The sequence below is a fragment of the Mustela nigripes genome, chromosome 7, assembly GCF_022355385.1.
Source record: "Mustela nigripes isolate SB6536 chromosome 7, MUSNIG.SB6536, whole genome shotgun sequence".
Classification (NCBI taxonomy): domain Eukaryota; kingdom Metazoa; phylum Chordata; class Mammalia; order Carnivora; family Mustelidae; genus Mustela; species Mustela nigripes.
In genome coordinates, this window is record NC_081563.1 from 76501839 (window position 1) to 76528483 (window position 26645).

At 37.2% G+C, this 26645-nt stretch overlaps 1 protein-coding gene across 3 annotated transcripts in view; it reads right to left on the reverse strand.

Moving 5' to 3' along the window:
* THADA (THADA armadillo repeat containing) overlaps window positions 1–26645 on the reverse strand; it is a 324408-nt gene that overhangs the window by 263730 nt on the left and 34033 nt on the right. For 2 of the 3 annotated variants that reach the window (XR_009405400.1, XM_059406206.1), the window contains exons 16-22: window positions 24250–24401; window positions 21045–21258; window positions 17047–17182; window positions 16660–16796; window positions 13182–13343; window positions 11466–11623; window positions 3097–3206 (exon numbers count right to left, since the gene is read on the reverse strand). Coding sequence is in view for 2 of the 3 variants with exons in the window: in XM_059406206.1 (XP_059262189.1) it covers window positions 3097–3206; window positions 11466–11623; window positions 13182–13343; window positions 16660–16796; window positions 17047–17182; window positions 21045–21258; window positions 24250–24401 (1069 nt within the window). In the remaining variant the exon portion in view is untranslated. The remainder of the gene's footprint in view (window positions 1–3096; window positions 3207–11465; window positions 11624–13181; window positions 13344–16659; window positions 16797–17046; window positions 17183–21044; window positions 21259–24249; window positions 24402–26645) is intronic. The other variant, XM_059406207.1, reaches the window with a different exon arrangement.

Sequence of the window (26645 nt, forward strand, 5' to 3'; positions counted from 1 at the left end):
AACCCATAACAGGTTGGTTAAAAGCCAACAGCGACAACCGTGAGATTTTTAAAGCAGATTAGGAGTGGCTGAGATACCAGGCATGGGCCTTACCTAGTCTCCCTGCTCCACGTACTTGGCATACTTTCAACTGTAGCATTCAACCACCTAGTATAGCTGTTCAAAAGCCTCTGTCCTTGGTCCTCTCTTCTTTTCTCCTTTTACGTTGTCCCCTGAAGACTGCAATCCTACTAACTACAGTGGTTATGATGACAACTCCTAAACCTACGTCCCTGTTTCTGTTATATCTCCCAAACTTAATGCCCCTATCTCCAAGTCTGACGTACGTATTTCCACCAAGATATGCTATCATCATCTCACACATAACACATACAAATAAATGTATTCATCTTTATCAAACTAATTCCCTCTTTCAGTTTCCCTGCCTGGTAACATTAATCCCATTGTTCTGGTCACCAAGAATTAAACCACAGGAACAATCCATCCCACATGTATTTCTACAGGATGATCTTGCCACTTCACCAACAAACACGTAATGGAGTCTAATTCCTCTCTCGAATGTGAACTAGCCTTAAGACTCACTTATAACTGGAAGAATATGACTGAAGCAATACTATGAGACTTCAGGGACTAGGTCAGAAAGACCATGAGGAAGGAAGGAAGGTAGGGAGAGAGGGAGGGAGGGAGGGAGGGAGGGTAGGAAAAAAGACCACGAAGCTCCTGCCTGATTCTCTCGGAACTCTTTCTGGTGAAAGCCAGCTGCCATACATGAATGTCAACTACCTTAAGACTCCTATGCTAAGAGACAACATGTAGTCCCAACCTGGCCCAATCTTCCAGTTTTCTTACCAAGTTGCCATAATATGAATATGAATATAAGCTGTCCTGGATCCTCTTGACCAATTCATCTGCCAACTCAATGCCACCAACTGTACTTAGTAAATACACTGAGAAGAATCACCCAGCTGAGCCTTGCCCTAATTCTCAACACATAAAATCATGAAACATATTATATAAGTAGAATAAAATCCACAGCTTCCTTCTAAGCATTTAATATGTTGTAAGTGGAGTTGTTACTATGTGGAGCTGAATGTTAACTGACATGCCACTTCTTTCCCTCCTCCATTCCCAGGGCCATCAACAGAGGAAGAAGCTCTCATCACCTTAGATCTAGATCATTATAACTGGTTCCAGAGCCTCCTCACTATAATCTGCCATTACAATCTATCTAACCTAATAGTTTCGACCTAAAAACTACTTTTGCATACCAACACTACAATCAACACCAGTCTCATTGATGGTTTCCATTTGTAGAAAGTTTTATAATGCAAACTTGATTATACAACAACTGCCAGAGATCTGTCAATATGGCAAATATTCTTTTCCTTACTTTAGGGATGAGAAGATCAGAGTCAAGGAGATTAATGTTTGTACAATAAAATTATCACCACCACCATCACCACACCATCATCAACATCACCACCAACATCTCCACCACCATCACTACCATAACCACCACCATTACCACCATCACCACCATCACCACCAATATCACCACTATCACCATCACCACCACCACTACTACAGTAAGGATGACTTATTTACTCACCTAACAATATGCCATTCTGATTCTAGCCTCTGAACATCTGCTCACAAAATTTCCTCCTTTCTCCTGCTATCTACTTAAACCTTGCTCATACATTAGTGTAAATGCTACCTCCTCTCCAGCCTATCTCTGTTGCTTTCTTTCCATTATTCCTACAGAATTAATAAATTTTATCCAAAATATAACACTGGATTGTTTATCTTGCTCAAGTATGTTGGTCTCACTTTCCAGGCTGGCATTCAGCTAACACACATCCATACGTACAGCAATGTTGAGTGCTCACAACCAGTGTCTGTTCTGACCAGTCAGTACTCATGACATACTGTCTATTAAATATTTTGAATTTCATCTCTGCTTATTTCCTACACTAAACAATAAGCTCTTTAAGAACAGGACCCTTGTCTTATAAAGAAGTACTATATCCTCTGAACCAAACACAGTACTAAGCACACAACTAGTATTCAATATATATTTGATAACTGATTTGAAGGTAGTAAAGTGTGTTGTGTTACGACAAAAAAAAAAAAATCCCTAAGTCATGTCTACACTGGAAAGAGAGTTGAAAAGATAATAAAATATTTTCAAGATCAGCATTTTAATGTCAGGGACATTTTATAATTTATCATTTACAGATATTCTGTGCAGCCCACAACTGCAAAATGTGCTATAAATGTTTTTACCAGGAGTGTGAAAAAAATGTTTCAAAAATATTCAAGGAGTAGATGTCTTACCAGCCCAAAATAAAATGTTTGCTGAGGCTACAAGACTGGCAGAACTCTGCTTCATTTCAAAAAGTTTCCAGGCAATGGAAATGTTTTCCTGGAAAATACTACCTTTTATTTAGAGAACACTTGCCATGAACACTTAGTCATTAAGTAATTTAAGGTTTCCTTACAAGCTCTTTGGAGGAAATCTATTATATGAATGAATGAAATTATCACCACCTATAATGTCAAAAAAACACATTTGGCTAAATATATGAAATCTACCTAAGTATTCTTCCAGGTAAGGGTGGGGGAAATCTTTGATACTTTTTGGTTGATTTACTGTTCTTTTAAAATTTTCTATAAGATAACATTACGAAGAAAAACACAAAATCCTTAAGTGTTTCTCTGTCTGTAACATACACAAATCCAGAAAACTGGAAGGCTTATTTTTTCCTGAATGCCAAGTAATTTTCAAACAGACAAAACAGTCATTTCATTCAATGAAAAGAAATGGTAACTCCAAAGCTATTTTTAGCAAAATCTTTTTTGAGTTTGCTACAAATCACCTTTCAATGGGAGAACAACTTGGTTTGGACATTTCACTCAATCATCTGCAGTAAATCGTACAATGAAACCTAAGAAAACAATTTCTTCCAAGAGTTTGAAGCCAACTAAGTCTTATTCTTTTAAACATCAAAAGGCACAAGTAAATTTCACTTTGAGCACATAGTTTGTACACTTAGTCTTTTAAAAATGTACACAGAGGATATTTGTTTTGTTTACCTGTTTAGTATTTCAGTAAGTTTCACAAAGCCAGTGTAAGCAAGTTCAAATGCTCCTCTGTGCCTGGACTGTAAGAGGTGATGTTTGAAGTAATCTCCTACTTCTTTTACCTTTAAAACAAAATAAAAAAATAAATGTGTGATTTATGCTTACTTACATTTACAGATCCATTTATGTCAGTATCACCATTAAGAGCTCAGAACTAGATCTTTATCCATTTAGCATTGACTTTGTGACAGGTCGTATTTTAAGTGTTTTTATAATATCATATTTAATCCTCAAAGCAATTCCATGAAATAAGTACTATTATCATCTCTACTTTCCAATAGGGAAGAGGCCCAGAAAGGCCAAGTAACTTATTCAAGGTAACACAGCAAGTTTAAGTAGTAGAGCCAGTACATAAACGCAGTCTGGCGCCAGTGGATGTCTTTAACTATTAAACTAGAACTGCCTCCCTATGCCAGTTCATATCATTCAACACCAACAGCAAATTGCACAAGGTGACAAGCCTCACACACCTAGGCCTGGGTGAAATAATTATCTTTTTCTGTTATTTTTTTAATACATAAATAAATAAATAAATAAATTTTTCTACTGTGGTTAAAATATATATAATACAAACTTTACCATTTTTTAAAAAAGGTTTTATTTATTCATTTGAGAGAGAAAGAGCACAAGCCAGGGACAGAGGCAGAGGGAGAAGCAGCAGACGCCCCACTGAGCAGGGAGTTTGATCCCAGAATGCTGGGATCATTATGGGAGTTGAGGGCAGACATTTAACCAACTAGCCACCCAGGAGCCCCGAAAATTTACCATTTTTTAATGTGTACAGTTCCATGGCACTCAGTCTGTTCATGCTGTTGTGTGACCATCAGCACCACCCATCTACAGAACTTCCCAAACTGAAACTCCAGTCCATTAAATAGTAAAACTCCCAATAATTACCATTTAGAGATAAACAATTATTAGTGGCAATGCAAGACTTGTGCAAAGGGAGTCCTGAAAATTGAAAACTGACAGGCTTCACTCGGAGGTAGAGCCACGGCATTTTCCAGAATGCTGCCAAATCACTTTCCTACATGTTGCCTTTCTGCATGCAAGTTTGGACAAATAACAAATATCACTATTTTAAAGAAGGCAAGACTAACAATTAGTTGTTGATGAGGTTTTGTGCAGAATTAACCGGTAAATTGGGCTAGTTTTATACTAAAATCATTTGGTGGCTATCAATTTTAGAAAATTCAAATTTTGTATAAGGCTCAGGACCAAAGCTATCCTTGGCTCTCTTGATCCAAGTCTCCCCAGTAGATCACAGTATGGTGGAAAGGCAAGCTGTCCCAAGATAGCTCAGATATGCTCACCTAAAACACCTTCTATCTCAGCACAGTGATTAGATTCGTGTTCTGCACACATGTGAGATAACAGTACAAGGTGTAATTAAACATTTGACCATGGGCAAGTTTCCTCATCTATAAACTGGGGGTAACAATAATACTTGCTTCAAAGGTTGTATATTAAAATAAGTTAATAAACCTAAAAGTTCAGAATAGGCCCATAACCTATAATCCATTTCAGCTCTGGGTTTCCAAATAGAGGAAAAGTAAAGATGTACTCCATACTTAAAATATATCTGATCACAGAGAGATAACAAGCAATATATTTAGAAAAATAAGAAGCAGATATATAATAAAGAACCAGAAAACCAATATATAATAGGACTTTTTCAATTTTAACACTTTAATAACCCAAGAGTGACAGGTCATGTTCTTCAGCTGAAGTTTTCAGGTATAGATCTGATGATATGCTTAATTTTTAAAATTTTTAAAGAGCACATACTACTGCCTGTCAAGACCAGTCAGGATAAGCTTTATCATTTTCTCTTCAATACAGTAATTTCAGAGTATATTTTGACCAGAATTCTCAAGCCTTTAACCTGAACTTAACCCCCAAGATAGATCTAAAGCTCAATAATCCCACAAAATGAGGGCCAGAAGAAATTCCACTTAGCTAACTTGTTATGACTATCACTTCCATTATTAGAGAAATAAAAGATTTCTAAGAATAGGTAATAGGTTTATTAAGAAAATTTAAAACAGCAAGTCATAAAGATGGAATCTAACTTTTTTTTTTTCTAAAATGTTACAGATAGTAAAACATACTTCAGGAAAACAAAAATGTTAACTGTTCAAGTGCTTCTCTGTGAACTTAGAATAGTTCACCATCTAGATCTTAGGCAAAAATTTGATTTTCAGCTTCCTTTACCCTGTTTAAAGAAACCTAACCAACAAGCATAGAACAAAATAAAAAATCTCAGAAGTGTGACAAACAGATGGTCTTCTCAAGGGTTGACCTCAATTTTAGGTAATCCTGGCCTCAGGAAACAGATTGAGGTGCTAAGGACACAAGTGAGAAGTAGAGTTTTCCCTCATTTCATTTTGAACATAATCTCCCAACAAACTCGCCTAGGTAATACTATGAATTTTTGCCTTTGAAGGGAGTATACAAGGTCTGCTAATCAGTAAATATTTCTTTAGCACCCAGTCAAATACTTAGCAGCTTAGTGCTAGGGTAGACAGGGAGGGGCAAAACAAGACATCTGTCCTCAAGAGGCTTTCAGTTCAGACAAAACCGATTTGCTGAATGGTACACATCATCAGACGCCTAAGAGCTCCAAGAAATGAAAGATCCTTCTGCTCTGGAATAAATTATTACAAGAAGCTTCATGTTTAGACTTTGAACTAGATATACTTGGGGAGACCAAAATGGAAGAGGGTAACGAACATGGGAAGAGGCTGGGGGACTAGAAGGTATGAATAAACATTTATTAAGTCCCTGCTACTGCCCAGACACTTTACTGGATCTTTCTATATGAATGAACACAGAATATATAAGTGAACATCAGCAGACCTGGCTGCATGACCTTAAGGTTTCATACTAGAAAACAGTAGAAGATAGGGCTGCAAGCTGGACATGGATTCCACTACCAAGGGTAGGAGGAGTCAAGGCAGTGTGGTCTACGAGCAAATGGACAGGGGAAAAGGCCATGCTGACACCCCCCCATTGGATAATCAAACACAAACAACAGATTTTACCCAAACAACTTAGAATATTAATGACAACAGCCAGAATCAGAAATAGAATTTTTAAATTTATTTTAAAAATGCAAAAGTCCTCTGAAAGCTCTGATCCAATTGTCCTTTTATTAGATACTACTAAGGTCCTATCTAAAGTTCACAAAAACACTGATGATGTCTTCATGTGTTATTTTCTTAATGAATAACATGCGTCTCGAGATTTTTTTTTAAGGGAATTAAGGTAAAAGAGAAAAAAGAGGTGGGGGAGGCACACTGATTTCTAGACTTAAAATTAAATTCTGGTCACTACCTTTTTAAATTGAGCAGATCCTGGTTCTAAATTTTCATAAAACCCATTTCTACAGGCCAATTAACATGCTTTCTGGGTTTATAGGATATAAATTTCCAAAGGGGAAAACAGCTACGTGCCATGTCTTAAGGCATCTACAATTCACGAGTGGACAAATTAGGGGTGCTAAATGCTCATCTAGAGCCTAAAACCCACAAAGGGCAAATCTAAATACATTTTTTAAAAATTTGTCCTCTATTTATAGAGAAAGACAGCTGAAAAATCGAGGCTAATTCCACTTATTATAAAGCAGATAAGCCAAAGAGGATTTAAGTACTGGAGGAACATTTCTACAAAAACCATATGTGGTGGTTCAGCTGTGATACCCTGGAGCCAGGAGGGCTGAGTTCAGGAACCCTATCCAGCCTCCTTGCCAGTAGAACATAATGAAGCCGTTCATTCATTCACCTGTGAAGTGGGGCTACAACTAGAACCTACTTCACAGGGTTATTCTGAGAAATAAGTCAGATTACACATATAAGCATTTAGCAGAGCACCTGGTAGACTAGCAAACAGTAAATGTCTGTTTTGCTTTCATTTTGTATCATCAAATAGTGAGATTTAAGCCCTTAATTTTAACTTTGACTTTATGATACAGCTACTTCGTATAACCTTAGGAATGTCATTAATTCCACTTAGGTTAAATAGAACAGTTTATAAAAGTCTAGCAGACAGTAAGATAATTAATGTTTTAAACTGCACATCCACTACTATAGGGATTTCTTACTAACGGTGGGAAATCTTCAAAGCCCAAATATTGCTCCCCTACATAATAACAACAAAGATAATAGTTTTCTGGTACTTAGGGGCACCTGGGTGGTTCAGTCTGTTAAGCTTCTGCTTTTGGCTCAGGTCATGATCTTGAGGTCCTGGGATCAAGCTCCCCATCAGGCTACCTGCTCAGTGGGGAGTCTGTTTCTTCTTTTCCCTCTCCCAGGCCCCTCCAGCTCACGCATGAGCACATGCACACACACTCTCTCAAGTAAATAAAATCTTTATAAAAAAAAAAAGTTTTCTGGCATTTAGACATCTTCTCACCAGCAATTTACTCTTTGCTTTCTAGCAAATTCTTAACCATGTGCCATTTTAACTGGTGTCCTTCAGTCTAACTTTTTAAAATGAATTTATCTTATATCCCTATTACATTTCTAAGCCTTTCGATCAGAGAAACACATATTACATTTATTTATGTTCCCACAACACTCTTGTGTTGACGGACTATGGCAATCAATAAACAGGTGACTAAAAGACATGTCTAACTCCATTTCACAGCTTAAAAATTGTAACCTGTATCCAGTACAACTCAATGAATACTTATTCATAATTTCTAAAAAAATCAACTTTGGCAAAATACAAAAGGCAATTTCTTTAAGACTCACAGGTGCTAATAAAAATATATCCCCTGTTGTAGTCCAGAATGGACAATCCAACATAGTAACATAAGACACTGAGAAAAATGTGTAAACCCATTTAGCCATCCTAAAAATCACAACAGACTCTACCTTAGGAAGTTTTTAAAAAGTAGCTAATTTCTAATTGTTGGCAATTATTTTTATTCAGGTGATTTCTGTGGCGATAATTACAGGAAGGAGAAAGCAGGTATGACAAATCTACCCCAAAGCTTCTTTTTAGGAATACTAAGGAAAAGTATAATATATAAATAGAAATATTATATATATAAGTATATATAATATAATTGAAATATAAAAATATATGAATTAAAATATATTATATAATATATAATATAATTGAAATATATAAATATATGAATTTATATATAGGAAATATATGAACATATGAATTGATACTCCAGAAAGAGGAAGTTGTTTTAAAAAAAAAAAATCAGCAGGCACTGCATATCCAACATCCCTTGGAAAGAGGACCAACAAAATGCATTAAGCATAAGCTCTACATCAGCAAAACACCCAGCTTGAAACCTAGACACACACCAGCCAGGAAGCTGTGAGATAAGGTTGTGTGTAAAGCCCACTCTTTAAGGGTCTACTTACATCCCTCCAAGTTGGTTTTATCTCTGCCTCTTGTACAGGGACATTATGAAAGAACCTTTCATTAGGTGATTACCTTGCAGGAGGAAAGTCAGACATGCCTCTGAATGAACCCATTTTCCTCTTGCTAAAGCCGTGGAGGACACACGGCTTCACAAGAAGTAATTTAGGGAAATGAATCATTTGCTAAAAAGCTCAGTAGCAAGTTGCCTTACCGTCCTCTTGCTTGTTAAAGTCTGGTTGGGTAGGGGGAAAAGGGAAAATCAAATTTAAAGAAAAAATCAAATGAGCAGATCAGAACAAAGGCAGCACTGTGCCGTGTCCGAACGCAGGCTGGAAAGGACAGCTGGGTTCCTGTCCCGCAACTGCCACAAACCAGCTTTGTGATCTTGGGCAAACCAGGTAACGCCCAAGGGCTTCAGTTTGCCCTGGTGCAAGAGGGTTGGATTCTATCATCCCCGTGATCCTTCCAGCTCTAATAGTCTGTGAATATAGCACTGAATACTCAGTCACAAATGGGCACCGGTCTTTCTCGTTCCACAGTAAACTGTAATCTTCAAAATGTATCTCACTGTCTGCTAGCTGCTTAGAAACTACCTTCGTGAATGCAGGATTTCAGAGGCCACCACTTCAACAAATGGCCCTCAAATGAGGATGGGATTGAAGGCACTGGGCTATAGAAATCCTCCCTGTTGCCTGCATTTGAAGCATCACATTTTAAATTACAATAGAATCATCCTACTTTTTCAAGAGTAAAGGGCAAATGGAGAGTAAAAGAAACATTGGGTTGAGTGTCAGTATTTTAGGTTGTATGGAACAGCCTCCTTCATCCCTCGAGAGAAAAGCAGAGCACCGTTGTTAATTATTATTCTTAGGAATAAGAAATCCAAGTCCCAGGTTCTCCCCCAAAGTGACTCCTGCCTACAAGTCACTTCCCTGCCCCTGTCTGTGCACATCTGTTATGGTCACCCTCACCTAAGGTACTGACTTTTAAATTCTTAGTTTTGCTGCTAGATGCACAAAAGATGTCATGTTGTAATGGTGACTGTGCCCTCAGAAGGAAGGTGGACCTCAGGCATGGCCCAGCCACTGCAAAGGAAATTTCCTTCTTCTCCATCATGGACATATTTTTAACTCTCAAAAGCTTTAAGTACATGGTTTTATTTTTAATTTAGAAGAATTTCATGGAGCAGAATTTGATGTTTCAAAGTCGGAATATTCTAGCAATATGAATAATGCTAATTTCCTGATGACTTTGATTTTCATTGACTAAATGTTCCTAAACTAAGGCAATTCGTCTAGTTAAAGACACCAGAATCAAGAAAAGTCTTCCACAGGGAGCAGGGTTTCAAGGTTGGAACAGTATTATTCCATACATTCTTGATTGCTCGTTCAGTAGCTAGTTTCTCCTCAAACCAAAAATGTGATGTCACCATGTGAACAGTGACATGGGAAAATGACTGAATCTCACTAGAGTAGAAACTAATATTTTACAGAAAAATAAGACTCTATGTCTTATTCAAGAAAACAGTCATTACAAGAGTTCTTTGCTTTATAAGAGCCTCTCTGTTATTGTTTCTGCTGTTTTGCAGGGGGTTGGTTCTTGTTTTACAAACATCTCTTTTATTTCATATGAATTCTCAGTTCCAACATGGCTCTCCCACATAAATTAAATTCAAAAGATTTGGGTGCTCTGGAAAAGATGTCAAGGCCAGACGGTTTTCACTGGAAGCTTTCAGGTCTTTCTCAACTACAGTAAAAGCAAAATCTGTTTCCCTGAATTTTTTTTTTTCAAATGCTATCCAACACAGCCCCCAAAACTAGATGTTTTAACTTGTCCTTGAAAAGAGGAGATGAACAGTGAAGAGACTTCAGCACATGTTTACTTCTTAGTAAGACGGTGAACATCTGTGAAGTAATCATTAATCATAGCTGGATTCCTCAGCAAAGATGTTGGCACTGGCACTCCAGCTGGTCACCAGCAATGACTACAAGTAACTCTAGAACACTGACGCCTATTTGATTTGGAAGAGAATAAGGAAAACAATGATGCCGACAGTGTACTGTTCCCCTCGGCTGGTCTCCATCTCAGGGCCTTGCAACATCACAGGCCCAGCTGTTAACCAGATGCAAGCACATGGCCACAGAGTGTGAGAATAAAAATATTAGCATTATTTCCATGGAACTAGTCACATGGTTATTATAGAAATAATCAGCATTTAGTGTACTACAATATTTGTTTTGTTCTTAAATGTTGTAACACCCTAGGGGGAAAAATTATCTTTATTTGAAAAAGGTTAAAAATGAAAGTACATGGTATATATCTTTGCTGGAAAACGGTGGGAAATAGATTTGTTGAAACCATATGGAAAGGAAGAGGGAATCAATTAAAAACAGAAATCTAATAAATCTAAAATATTTCCAAATGAAATGCTTGTGGTAAGCTAATTTCTTGTAAACACTGCACTCCAGTCACTTGAACAGTCCCAGATGGTGAACTGATTTTGTGGTCTTAAAATAAAAGTCAGCCAAAAAACCAAAGTGACTACAACTTTATTATCAGTGTAGTGGGAAACAAGAGATCTATAATCAACCAATACATTACTTTTTTTCCTTCATGAAATTTAAGAGGTTTGTGGAGTTTTACTAAACAGACAATTTCATTTAAATTTATACGTGTTAAATGGAAGAATAAAAACTAAAATGCAATACTGAAGTTAGAAGGTAAAACCTACAGTTATTTCTAACTTAGAAAAATAAAATTATTTCCAAAAATGCCACAGTTTTGAAATATACTGCAAGGTCTAATTTCTATACTACCATGAATTTCCTTCAGTTGACATCTGTATGATTTTATTCAAGAAAAGTTCAAAACTCATCTTTTTTATATGGAGTTATATAACCAGAAATTATGCCAGGCGGAATAAATATCTACCCTACCTGCTCCACCGTTAATAATCCATTGGAAGATTCTGGCACAGACTGCATAGGGAGAAGCTGGCACAGTGTGCCTAAAAGTAAAGCAACTTCCTTCATACTTCGCCAACAACATACCAGCACCATCTGAGCAGTTACATCACATGTTTTTCTTTCTTTACCTTAAAAAAAAAAAAAAAAGGATCAATTGCAACACTAGACACTTGATTACTCACATCCCAGGTTTCTTAGAATAAGATTATTCATCATTTCCCCAAGAATAATCTACATGAACAAATCAATCGTTTTATTTATTCATAATAAAACAACTAACATTTGTTGAGCATGTGCTCTAAGATTCATGCTAAGTATTTTTTAATGTACTATTTTCAAAATAAATTTTTTAAGATTTTATTTATTTTTCTGACAGAGAGAGAGAGCACAAGTAGGGAGAGTGGAAGAGAGAGAAGCACGCTCCCTGCTGAGCAGAGAACCTGAGGCGGGCCTCGATCCCAGGACCCTGAAGATCATGACCCGAGCCAAAGGCAGTCACCCGACCAACTGAGCCACCCAGGTGCCCCTCAAAATAAATTTTAAAATAAAACACAATACCATTTCAAAAATTAAGTCTAACTTTCAGAAATGAATGAAACAAATTCCGACTATAAATACATTTCATTACTCATCTTGGTGAGGGTAGCTGTTTTATCAGCAAAGGGGCAGGATAAAACTTTTAAAATCAAAGGAAAATATAAATTTTCTTTCAAACTATATTTAAATTCCATAGCCAATAAACACCAATTATGCTTCCTCTCTTTTTCTAGTTTTTAGAGTATTTTAGTATTAACATTAAAGAAAAATCCAAGGCAAGTTACAAAGCAACCCATTTGTGTTTTTTAAATGCCCACTAAACTAAAAGAGTAAATGCATATACCCATCAATATACAGAATAAATCTAAAAGCAAATACACTTCAAAGAGAAGAAGTGGCTTGGGGGAGTCAATGAAGATCTTTAATTTTGTTTGTTGTTCTTTTTTTTAAGGTAAAATGTAAACACTGAATTGAAATTTTAATTAAGGTTTTAAGTTGTTTTTAATTCAAATTTCCCTCGCTATTGCCTCAAACTATTACAACAAGCATGTATTTAGATGTTATGTTGTGTAGTTTAAAAAATGACGAGAAATTTTTATAAGAGAATATCTCCACCTAGTGGAGAAAGTAGAATATGTACTAAGTCACTAAGCTATTACTGTTGATGACACTTTACAGCATTATAGAAAATGATAAAATAACAACTAAAGAGAAAACAAGCAGTAGAATACAACTTTCAGAGGCTTGATACAATAAAGCAGCTCATGCTTTACTGAGTAATAAGGCTGATTTCCCTTCAGAAATCAAAGGACATGATTTCTTGACCGTAAGGGCTCTCACTGCAGAGAACCACAGCACTGTGGCCCAAACCCAAGTTGACTGAACACCACCTGGCTGCCAAGACAGGTGTTCCCACTCAAAGGCTTTCTGTTGTAGCCCCTTATATATTAATGTCCTGGGGTGCACCATTTTCTGGTAAAAGTCTTAGATACAGATTCTCCAAAATAAATCACGGACAAGCTCCAAGACTTTATTATCTAGAAATGTTCTGCAAACCTATGCATCCTGATTTCCTATGTAAAAAGAACATTTTGTATATGATGTCACTGAACACCAATTACAGTAATACAATATTGATTTTATACGTGCTACCTTTGGTCTCTGCAGAAGCACCAAGATTTGGCACACTGGCATTCAAGTCCTCCAAATCAAAGCTATCACGTTCTTTGAGAATTTTGGCTTGAGTGAAGTAATCATTAGTATCTCGTGGTTGAATCTCACTCAGAATCGTCTGTAAGCGGCTTGCTGACTCTGAGGGAGAGAGAAGGGAGTGCATAAACCACAGTTCTGCAGCCCATGCAGATTTCCCTTGAGAGTATTTGCCCTCAATTTTTTAAATTTTATTTTTGAGAGAGAGAGAGCGAGCATGAGCGAGTGCGAGGCTGTGCGTGCATGCATATGAATGAGCAGGGGTGGGAGGGGGAAGAGCAGAGGGAGAGGGAGAGAATCTTAAGCAAGCTCCATGCTCAGTGGGGAGGCTCAATCTCATGACACGACCCAAAATCAAGAGTGCCACACTTAACCGACTGAGCCACCCAGGTGCTCCAAATTTTAAAATTTTGAATACTTAAAAATCAGCTCTATTACAAGGGACTTATGGGGTAGATAATGTAAAAATTATTAAGGTCTTCATGACACTTGAGTGTGCTTTTAAAATATGGCAAAAATTTTAAATTGGTTGAAAACAAGACAAAACAACACAACAAAAACTCTCCACAGGACAAAGACCACTCTCTCATTTACATCACTTTACTTTCTTTTTCTCTTTACACTGCTTTCCTTAGTGTTGTCTAAGGATCGCAAATACGGTGCTCAGTCATGTGAGAAAAGAAAACTAAACTTCAGGCAATTTGATTTTAAGAGGTAAGAAACCACAACAACAAAACAATCTTTAACACAATATTGTATTATCAACTGTACTTCAATTAAAAATAAAGAAAAAAACCTTTTATAGCTCAGGAATATTATGAAGACACCTTAGCTATCTTCAAAATGCATTAGGTAATATACTGCTTTCTAAGTATGATTTACAGTCCTTGTATTATATTGAACTTCATTTTTATTCTTAAGCACTCAATGAATTAGGAAAAGTAAGCTTTATGAATGCGACACTTTATTCACGCTGAGTCTCCACCTACAACAGGAACCAGCTCATAGCAGAGGCTCAGTAACATGGGTTAAAGGAATGAACAGATGATGATGTAATGAAGAGCTAGGCAGGCTCACAGAGTTTAAGAAAAAAAATAACAACAGCTAGTAACTTGAAACCAATTTTTAAAAAAATCAAACAACGGGTATTTTATAAATCTATTAGATACTTTTTTTAGATACTTACTTTTTTTTAGAAGATTTTATTTATTTGTCAGAGAGAAAGAACATGCACAAGCCAGGGGAAGGGCAGGCAAAGGGAGAAGCAGGCTCCCTACTGAGCAAGGGGCCCATCTAGGGACTCAGTCCCAGGACCCTGTGATCATGACCCAAGCCAGAGGCAAATGCTCAACCAACTGAGCCACCCAGGAGTCCCTAGATACACTTACATTTTAGGTCTTATAGGAGATACAAAGACCCTACGCGCTGTCAAAATGACTCAAACACCTTATGTTCACTTAGGGCTTCCATGAAAATATTGCCAAAACATATTTTGACAATCATGAAAAAGTAACACTGGCTCCAAAGAGAAACCATGGAAGAATAAAAGGATGAGCAGAATAAAATTTTACCCATTAGTTTTTATGGCTTTCAGAGGAAACATTTTCAAGGAATTCAGAATGCATGGTAGATAATGCAGGACAGAAATAGGAATAATGGAGACAACCCGAGGTAAAAAGAAAAGGCAAAATCAAGGAAAAGTCTAAGGGCCACAGACTATTTTTGAGACCAAAAGACATTCTAAAACTTTAATAATAGAATTTTGGCATATGCTATAGGCCCCACCCATGACGGATGACAAGTATTCAAGTTTTGGTAGACTACCAGCCAAAATAAACAAATAACTGTGTCTTACTATCATAAACCGTCACCAATCTGCCAATTCATTTATTTTTATTTTTTTATTTTTTTTAAGATTTTATTTATTTATTTGACAGAGAGAGATCACAAGTAGGCAGAGAGGCAGGCAGAGAGAGAGAGAGGAGGAAGCAGGCTCCCTGCTCAGCAGAGAGCCCGATGCGGGACTCAATCCCAGGACCCTGAGATCATGACCCGAGCCGAAGGCAGCGGCTTAACCCACTGAGCCACCCAGGCGCCCCACTGCCAATTCATTTTTAGTAAAGAACAAAACCCAACATTTTCTATGCAAACGTGCAACTCCAAGTTACTTTAATTGGGTGTTTATGATACACTCAGTGTGTTCTTAGTACAAGCCTCTCATGTGCACTCCTCAAATGCATTCACAAACTTTATTTTAACACTAAACGTACACCTTTCCCAGACAATCCCTTCTGGCTGTTACAGGACAGGTATATATATGCCACCTACAGCATCCCACGCACTGGGTTTAGTTCCTATCCTTTCTGGAACTGCTCACCCATTGATTTTTCATGGTAACAAATATTTATTGTATACCTACTTCTACCAGGCACTTGCTAAGAACAACAGAGGAAAGTATCCCTCTTAAACCACAATAAATCCATGAAGAACACTTTGGGAAGAAAAAGGGATAAGTAAGACCCACAAGGTTGCAGGAGCCCAACTACTACAGGACCTGGTCTGAGGTCGCTCAAGTATTTTAAACAAATGGAGTGGGGCAGAGCACAAGGGTTAAGCAGAGATTATGGGAAGCATGATGAATGACATGAGTAGGAAAGATTGCTGGGGATATAGTATAAAAAGAAAATGGAAGGAGCTGATAAGAGTAGATGGGGGGTGAAACCAGCTGGGAGATCCCTAGAGTCATCCAAACAAGAGAGATAAAGGCCTAGGAGAAGGTAAGAGGGTGGCAGATAAAAACAAAAGAGATTTGAAAAATATTTAAGGGGTACCACTGAAAGAACATGAAGCCAAGCAAGATATGTAAGGAACAGAAGAGAGACAACAAGCACTGCTAGGCTCCTGACTTGCACAAACAGACCTTTGTTAGGGCCATTTGCAAAGACACAGGGCTTGGGAGGGAAAAGGCAGATGAAAGTTCATGAGTTCAATTTGGGGCATTTTGAGTATCTCCTCCTATTTTTTATTTTAATTAAACGATCTCTGTGTGTCAAATGCCCTTTGCCCATTCCTGATTCCTAATAAGCTTCCATCTCTGACTAAACCCCACCTCCTGATTTATTGCTCACTCTCCCAGCCCCAGCAGCTACCTGGTAGGTGGTGCTCTGAAATGACAATATTAGAATATCTGATTTACCCCAGAAGAGGAAGTATCTTGTTCATCACCCGGTTCATTTATTTGTTTTGGTTATTTTTTAAGAGTTAAAGACATTACTAAAATGGCAGAAGATATTACTAACCATAATAAATAGCTTCTTGACCCACCTATTAGTTTCTGTATCTTCCCAAAGAAATGATTTGGCAGGGAGAGGCACAATGAGCAAAAATACAGGAATTCTAGCTTTTTTCATTTGCTGACCTGAATCAGTGTCCATTGGGATAAGGCCCTCTGGGGAGGAGCTCTGAATGACAGGAGACACCACAGCAGAAAGCCTGTAAGACATCAAAAGGAGCTTCTCTACCACAGGTGTCCATTCGCTCACCAACCGCAGGCTGCTGCAACGAGGACGGTAAGGAAATTTACACTAAAAGCAAAATTCAAAATTTTCAAATGGAAATTACATAAAAGAATCTATTTTAAAATTGTGCAATCTATGAAATGTTTAAGATATAAAAATAAGTGTACATTTTTAAAATCTAATTTTTAATTATCTTTAAGACAATATACTCCTTTCCCAGGACACAATCCAATAAGGGTTTAAAGTTCAGACACGCATGCTCAGGAGAGAGCTGTGGCTACACTTACTTTAGAGATAACCTCTGCAAAGCTCCGGTGATACAGTGAACTCGCCCATACAGTGGAAATGATGCTGCTGCCTGAAGGAGAGAATTTTCCGCCTGAGATACTTCTTCCTCAAGATTTTCCAACAAGCATTTGATGACTAGAAAAAGCAAACAAAAAACCAAAGTAATGCCCGCTTAAAAACACATTTATAAATTTGTGAATAGCTTAACAGTCCCCACAGAAAAATCCAGCTCAACTCAACTGTGTTAGAGGTTTTATATTAAAAAAGAAATTTTCAAAGTGATCCACCCTGCTATGCATTTCCAGTCAAGAAAGCAGAACTGGGTCTTTCCCTAAGTTCCTGGATCCATTTTCAGCAATGACTCTGAATAATTCCTCCTAGACATCCTCTATCTAGGGAACCAGACCCCAGGCCCATGTACCATGGGCTACTTGAACAGTTGTTGTTTTGTGGTTTTTTTAAACAATGCCTTTCTTGAGGTATAATTCACATACCACACAATTTACACATTTCAAGTATATAAGTCAGTGGTTTTTAGTATATTCACAGATATGTGCAATCATCACTACAGTGAATTTTAGAACATTTTAATCCTCCCGCAAAAAAACCCTTACCCATTATCAGTCACTCCCCTCCTTGCATCTCTCACCATCCCCAGCCCTAAGCAAAAACTTATCTATTTTCTAAGTCTACAGATTTGCCTATTCTGAACATACATAAACAGAATCATAAAATATGGGGCTTCTTCCACTTAGCAGTGTTTTCAAAGTTCATCCACACTGGATCATACAAGTATTTCATTCCTTTTTATGGCTGAAAAACAGTCCCTTGTATGAACACACCACATTTTATTTATCCATTTATCAGTTAATAGACATGGGAGCTGTTCCTATGTTTTGCCTATTAAGAATAATTCTGTGAACATTCACATACAAGTCTTTGTTTGGGCATAGTTTTCATTTCTCTCAATGTATGTCCAGTATGGACTAAATGTTTACATCCTTCCCCAAATTTCTATTTGAAGCCCCAAGTCCCATATTTGAAAATGGGAGTCTTTAAGAGGAAATTAGGTTTAGATGAGATTGTGAGAGTGGGACCCCCATGACGAGATTAGAGTCCTTCTAAGAAGGGGAAGAGAGACCAGAGCTGGCTTCCTCTCCTCCATGTGAGCACAGAGCAAGAAGGGTGCTGTCTGAAGCAAGGGAGAGGGTTCTCATCAAGAACTGAAACTGCTCACACCTTAATCTTGAACTTCCCAGCCTCCAGAACCATGAGAGCTAAATGTTTGTTGTTGAAGCCACCCAGGCTATGGTATCCTGTTACAGCAGCCTCAGTGTGGAACTGTAGGATCATATGGTAATGCCATGTTTAACTTTCTAAGGAATTGCCAGACTGTTTTCCAATGTAGCTGTACCATTTTATATTCCTGCCAGCAGCGTGTAAGGGCTCTGCTTTTATTTTGTTTATAGCCACCCTACTGGGTGTGAAGTGCTTCCTCATTGTAATTTGGATTTGCATTTTCCTACCAGCTAATGATGTGGAGCATCTTTTCATGTGATTATTTTTCACATTTATCTTTTATGGAGAAATGTCTATTCAGATTCTTTGTCCATTTTTAAATTTGGTTATATCATTTTACTAGGGAGTTGTAAAAATTCCTTATATATTCTAGATATAAGTCCTTTCTCAGATAAAGGAACCCCAAATATGCTTCCCATTCTACAGGTTGTCTTTTCACTTTCTTAAGGACATCCTTGACACGTTTCAAATTTTCATTAAGTCCAATTTACCTATTTTTTCTTTGCTTGTTGCTGTGAGTGCCAGATCTAAGAAACCACTACCTAATCTAAGATTACAAAGATTTACCTCGTGTTTTCTTCTAAGAGTTTTGTTCTTTTTAGTTTTTGTATTTAGGTCTTTGATCCATTTTAAACTAATTTTTGCATATGGTATAAAGAAGTAGGTTCAGCTTCATTCTTCTGCATGTAACTACCCAGTTATCCCAGCACAAACAGTATCTCCTCTAACCCCTCTAGAGTTATACTTTAAATTTTAAAGCTGTGTATAACAAGTAAATTATTAACATTTAAAATACACAAAGAAGTCCTAAAAAATCAATAGGAGAAAGACAAACAGCCCTACAGAAAACTAAAGAACACGAACAGGAATTTCACAGAAGGGGAGAAGTGAATTGTTATAAACATGTAAAAAGATGCTCAGTTGCATTAGCAACCAGAAAAATGCAAGATGAAACCACAAGATACCACTTTATATTCCATAAACCTCTAAAATCTGACAATAGCAAGTTATAGTGATGATGTAATACACAACTCTTCAAAATTTATTGGTGGTAATGTAATTTAAAAATCTATTTGCCATCACCTAGTTAAGTTGAAGATGCACATACTTTATAACAAGGCTATTCTACTTTTTTGTTTACCATAGTATCTCAGACCTGTCCATTAGAAGAGATATATATGAGAATGTTCACATCAGCATGATTTATTTAGAAAAAAAGAAGTCCCTCAACAGGAGAATGCATTAATAAAATGTAGTAAATTTGTATAATACATATGGTACTATTTATATAAAATTTAAAATCATGTCAAAGTAAATAATATATTGCTTAATGATATATACATGGGTGGTAAAATTTTGGTAAAAACAAGATGAAAGACTGATATAAAACACAGAAGAGTTATTATGTGGCCGGGGAGGGAGCTAGGATAGAAGAGAAGCTTTAAAGGTATGGGTGCTATTGAGTGTAATTACCTAGCTTGGGAATAAAACTTGTGACATTTTTATACAATTACTATTTATAGCCTATATCTATATTTAAATATTTTTATATGCTTGAAATATCTCATAGTTTTTTTAAATGACTTGAATTTGAAAGCCTGTACATGAACAGTTTGCCCCAAGTACAAACTTCTTCCTGTCGTGTATTAAGGTCTCCTTTTGAGTCCAGCCCTGAAGCAACTAGAGTGGACAGGTGCTATCTTCCATGGCACTTGTCCCTTCCTTATCCCCACGGCCTCCTAATTTTCTCCCATTATTAGTTCCCTTTCTTGGGGCATTTTTTACCATCTTGGAGACAACAGTTTTTAACACTCTTCCTACATCTGACCTCACTCTCTCTCTCTCTTTTATTTTTTTTAAATAAAAATCCGTATCTGTCCTTATTTACAAGTCCAAATGAAGATTTATTAGCACAAAATTAAGCACATGAATCCCCAAGAAATATTTATTGGGAATCACTAGACCTAAACCAGTCAGCTAGGTTTTAGAACTGGCTATATGGGAAGAGTAAAAGGGAGGGGTCTGACACTCAGTTAAAACATAAACTTGATAGACAAAGGAACTCTGCTCTTTATAGAAAGAGCAAAGATGATCTAGCTATAGTCATAGTAAAATTTCTGCCACCAAAAAAGTACATTTTTTATAAAGATGTCCTATTTAAATAAGAGCTCTATTAGTGTCCATTTGCATAATCTACAAATAAGTAGATTATTTAAACATGAATTTAAACATGAATCCTCTGTTTAGAAACAGTGTTACAGCTGAGTAAATTATTTATTTGCAAAAGAGAAATTCGCAGTATTCTTATATGCTAGTAAACTCTTCAATAAAAAAAAAACAAACAAAACAACAAACAAACCAAAAAAAACACCCCAAAACAAAACACAAAATAGGGGCTCCTAGGTGGCTCAGGTCATGATCTCAGGATCCTGGGATCAAGCTCCAAGTTGGGCTCCCTGCTTAGCAGGAAGCCTGCTTCTCCCTCTTCCTCTGCTATTCCCTGCTGTTTGTGTTCTTAATCTCTCTCTTCCTCATTCTCTCTCTCAAATAAATTTTAAAAACCTTTTAAAAATTTTTTAAAAATGTAAAAAACACAAAATAAATGTTTGCCACTAGCTACGCTAACTAAATGAATAGAGAGAAAGTAAGATACTGGTTTTGATAAGCAACAGCAAAAGGACATTTATTCAATACAAACCCATTAATGTGTTCCTCTCCACCATAATGGCAGACTTATCTTCAGCTCCACATGTAGCCTGCTGAGTTTTTAAGTAGGCAGACAGAGATGAGGGCAGGGCATCCTGCCAGATTAAGAAGTTCAGCAGGTAGGAAGCTGTCACACAGTCATATGGTTTAGTGCTTGAGCTGAGCTCCAATGCTGCCTGGAATAAGCCTTGCAGTTTCTCTGAATCCTGGAATAAAGAACAGACTCAGTAACTATCACTGAAACATTTCTTTAATTTGAAGGAATTTAAAATCAGGGCCTGCCATATAACTGAAACTTGATATAAATATTAATTCAATTCCCTTTTCCCCAGAATATAGGTTAGACATTTTTATTACTGATTATTATTATTACTCAGCTCTAGTGATGAGGATCTTGAAAATAATGTGATTGGGAAATTGACACTAATAAAGCTTTTTTTTTAGTACCTCTTTCTCCAGCAGAAGCATACTTTTTCTTGTAGAAATTCTGCGATGACTATAATCAGAAATCTTTTTATTTCCATATAGACCAGAGGGTTTTTTTTTTTTGTATGCTGAAGTCTGTTTTACCTGAGCAGCATACTCCTACACTCCCTGCCAACCCCCTCCCCATTCAGCAAATTCAATGGAAAAAAATAGAAATTCACACAAAAGTACACAAAAGTACAAATCCACAGGACTGTTCCTGGCAAAGATCCATATATATACATAGATATGTATTTGATATATATATATGGCAAATAAAGTGATCGTATCAGCCTCAGAAATTCTCCATCAGAGCTCCCACACCTGTATGTCATAGAAACATCCACTGACATGTCCTAAAGAAGAGAATAAAGGACAGTTCACTGTAATCTGTATGGAAAGGCACTGGGCTGAGGTCAAGAGACATGGGTCCTCAACCCAGCTCCATGGCTGGCATATTACATGTTCACTACACTGAGTCTCAGGGTTTCACTGCTCAATAGTATTAATTCTACTAGGATTACTCCATAATTGTCTAATGCAAGGGAAACAAATCATTACAAGATTAACTTTTAATTTGGCTATAGGTACACCAATATTTACTTTAATTGGAAATCTATTAATTTACAATAGATATCAAACATATTGATTCAAATACCAGTTTCTTTCAGTTTAAATTCTTTATCATTTGATAAGTTTAATTTTCTGTGACCTAAAAAACTTAGAGTGGCCAAAAGCTCAAATCAAAATAAATACTAAAAAGAACCAATTAAGCATCTAAGCCATTATTTTTTTATAATGAACAATTAGGTCCCTGAATTGCTTAACTGACAAGTAAGAAACACAATAAATAGCCTTTGGAGTCTAAAATATCTTTGTTCCAGGGCACCTGGAACATCTGCCTTCAGTTCAGGTCATGATCCCTGTTGCTTGTGCTGTCTCATTTGCGCGCGCATGTGCTCTCTCTCTCAAATAAATAAATAAAATCTTAAAATAAATAAAATACCTTTGTTCTATCATCTACAGTCAGTAAAAATATAAAGACCTTGGATATGTAGCTCTACAAGAAAAAAGGGCAACAGACAATGTGAGTAATAAAGTCATACACTACAAAAATATGCCATCAAAAACATATATACATAGGTCCTTAGAGAAATTAGTTTGGATTCAAAAACATTTTAAAGTTATCTCAAAGGACCAACCAAGTCTTTCATATAGGTGCTATATATATATACCCAACCCCCCCGCCCGGACTTGAGATAGTTTCAAAATATTTGCCAAGAATGAGTCATAGGTATATATGTATGATATATAAATGACACACATATATCATACATAATAAAACGCTTCAGTGTGATGAATGGTAAGGGACAAGGAGAATGAGCAGGTGGGAGAGAAGAAAGGAAGAGAAAGCACCTCCTTTAAAAACTCCATTTGGTACAAAACTTAGAAGCCCAAGCATCAAAAGAAGCTTCTGCTTACCAAGGCACCTGAAAGATCACAAAGATAAATGGACACTGGAGAACCACTCCTAATACAGACCCAAGTTAGAAAAGATGCTCTAGGATCTTGCAATGCCATCTTGAAGCCAATGAAACAGATACCTTGTGCTCTCTGACATGAGCTCCTACAGAATGCCACTGAATCTCAGGGTGCCTGGGTGGCTCAGTGGGTTAAACATCTGCCTTTGGCTCAGGTCATGACCACAGGGTCCTAGGATCAAGCCCCACACTAGGCTCCCTGCTCAGTGGGAACATCTTTCTCCCTCTCCCACTATCCCTCCCCCTGCTCTCATGCTCTTTCTCTGATAAATAAATAAAATCTTAAAAAAGAAGAAGAAGAAGAAGAAGAAGAATCCACTGTATCTACAAGCTGTCCTGCCCTAGCTAGAGCCTAATAGCCAGAGAACAGAGAACAGCACCAGCCCTGGTAGACGCCTTTGGCTTCTATATAGCTCTAACAGAAAGCCAGAGCAAAGCCCTAGAGCCAGTAAACCCACGGATGCCGGTGATCTCACAGCCCCAGAACACACTCCAAGGGCACAGCCAAGCACCTCGGTTGGAGTGTCCCCTGCAGACCCATCCCCATGCTGTGCCCTCACTCTCAAGCCCCCCCTTTTCTTCCCACTCCAAGTTTGGCAGTGCCTGCTGTCAGGAAGAGAATGGGGGCTGGGATGGGGTAGAAGGCCGGGGGAGAAAACTGCTGTTAACCTCAAGTACTGAGTTTCAGTCTCAGTTTAGCTATTGCTTGTTGGAAGATCAGAAACACGTTCTCTGCCTCACTTACACTCAGCTTCCCAGTCAACTTAGCAAGAATGTTATCTCAAAAAACGCAAGTTACTGTAAGTGATGTGTTTTGACAGAATATTAACATGTCCACGGGAACTGGGGAGACCACAGTTAACTGAAATCTACAAATACTCCTGTGAGCAAGAAAACCTACCACTTCTTACACATCCTTTTTTTACCAAAACAATAAAAGAAGCAAAACTCAAGGATCTGCAGTTCATTTTCTCTCATGGTATTTCCTTTCTTCACACCATCCATCCCTACCTCCTCCAACATCCCTACCACCCTGCAACACTAGGAGTATTAATAATAACTGAAGGATCAGAAGATGTGAGAAGGCAGACGCAAAAAGCCTGCATAATCCACAGACTGCTTTATTTGCTGCTAAAATAAAGTCTTCATGCATACACCACATTCACATTCACACAGGAAAGGTCCGAATACCTGAAACTGTATAACTGTTTTTGGTAACTTCATCAGAAGATCAAATGCTAAAATCTTGACTTCTTCAAAAGTGCTGGTAAAACATTCCATTAGTGTGTGGAAGCGACTAATATCAATATCATGGCTCAGCTGATACACTGTTTGGACTTGACCTAAAAATAGAAAAAGATTTAAAAGTGAATAATAAGAGGGGGCGCCTAGCTGGCTCACTTGGTAGAACATGGGACTCTTGATCTAACACTCGTGAGTTCAAGACCCACATTGGGCATGAAGCCTACTTAAATAAATATTTTTTTTAAGTTAATAAAAGAAAAAGGAAATCAACACGTTGAAGTTATCTGACCAAATTTATAGAAAATTGGTGCAAATATTCACATTCACAGTTTACCCATAACAGCACAAAAGAATAATTTTTCCTTATTTCCTAAAATGATAAAATAAATATTAAAGTTCCCCAAATAAAAAGCACTTCTTAAAATTTTGTTTAAAACCAATTCATTCTAGGAAGACCTGGGTGGCTCAGTGGGTTAAGCCTCTGCCTTCAGCTTAGGCCTCCTGGGATCAAGTTCCTCATCAGGCTCCCTGAGGCTTCTCCCACTGACTCTGCCTGTCTCTCTCTCTTTGTCTCTCATGAATAAATGAATTTTTTAAGTCTTTAAAAATATATAAATAAACAAAACCACTTCATTCTTTTTCAAAAGGATATACTGTATATAAAAGATTCCTAAGTTAGTTTTTAAATAAATAAAAAAAATAATAAATTTAGGAATGACTTCTAAAAAATCTTTGTAAAATGTCTTAACCTAGAATCCAAAGTCCTACCATGTCTTAGTTAAACCAACACAGAATAATTGATATGATGATGTATCCTACTAGAATTGCCAGGCATCAAAGATAGCGAAGGAGTCTTCTGGCTATTCAGGCACAAAAGCTCAATTTATCTCCAAAATGGGACAACATTAACTCTTCACCTTAGCAACATGTAGTGCTAGAAGACTGTGGAGCAACATCCTCAGAGAAAGGTGTGGTGAAAAATTATACATCAACATCCTACTCCAGGAGCGTCAAGTGGGTCAGATGGTTAAGCATCCAAGTCCTGGTTTGGGCTCAGGTCATGATCTCAGTGTCTCAAGATTCAGTACTGCACTGGGCTCCACACTCAGGGCGGAGTCCGCTTGAGGATTCACTCTCTCCGTCTGCCCCTCCCCTATGCTCTCTCTGTCTCTCTTGAATAATAAATAAATAAATCTTAAAAAAAAAAATCCTACTCCAGCATCAAGAACAATGTCAATAGAAGCATTTTTGAATGTTTAAGAAATTAAGAACTATATTTCCCCAATAACTCTTCTCAAAATAAAGGTGAACTGCAGCCAACCAAGAAATGAACAGAAAAACTATCACCAAAAAATAATGGTAGTCACCAAATCCACTTAACTCTGAGATTAAGACTAAACAATTGTGGCAATAAAAGGTTTCACAAAATGCAAAGAACATTAACAAGATTTAACATACTACCCACTCTGATAACACCTGAAAACATGAAGATGTTCAATATGATGCGCATTTCTTTTTATTTATTTATTTTTTTAAATGTGCATTTCTTTTTTATTTATTTATTTTTTAAAAATGATTTTATTTATTTATTTGACAGAGAGAGATCACAAGTAGGAAGAGAGGCAAGCAGTTGGGGGAGGGAAGCAGGCTCTCTGCTGAGTGGACAACCCGATGCAGGGCTCGATCCCAGGACCCATAACCCAAGCCGAAGGCAGAGGGTTAACCCACTGAACCACCCAGGCGCCCCCGCATTTCTTTTTTAATCTTAATTCACAAGTTAGTGCAAACCTGTGAAATTCCTAAAGCAAGTGAATGGAGTTTTTGTCATTTCATTCATGTCTGATTAAATTTGCTTCTTTTCGAACTCAGATGCTTTTAATTCCTTTTTCTTGCCTTGCTGCTCTGGTTGAAGTTTGCAGTACAATGGTGACACCAGTGGGCAAATGAGCATCTGTGTCTTGTTCCTGATCACAAAGGAAAGACTTTCTTTCAGTCTTTTACCATTGAGTTTCGTGTTAAGTGTGGGTTTTTCATGAATGTCCTTTAACCTACTGAGGAAGCTCCTTTCTATTCCTAGTTTCTTGAGTGTTTATTTATCATATCAGGATGCTGAATTTTGTCAACAGTTTTTCTGTATCAATTGAGATTATCATGGGATTTTCCCCCCATCATTTTAATGTGGTATATTACATCGACTATTTTTTTCTTACATTGAACCACCCCTGCATTCCTGGGATAAATTCCACTTTGGTTAGTCATGGGGATAATACTTTTAATATGGTGTTGGGTTTGGTTTGCTAGTATTCTCTTGAGAATTTTTGCATTTATGCTCATAAGGGCAT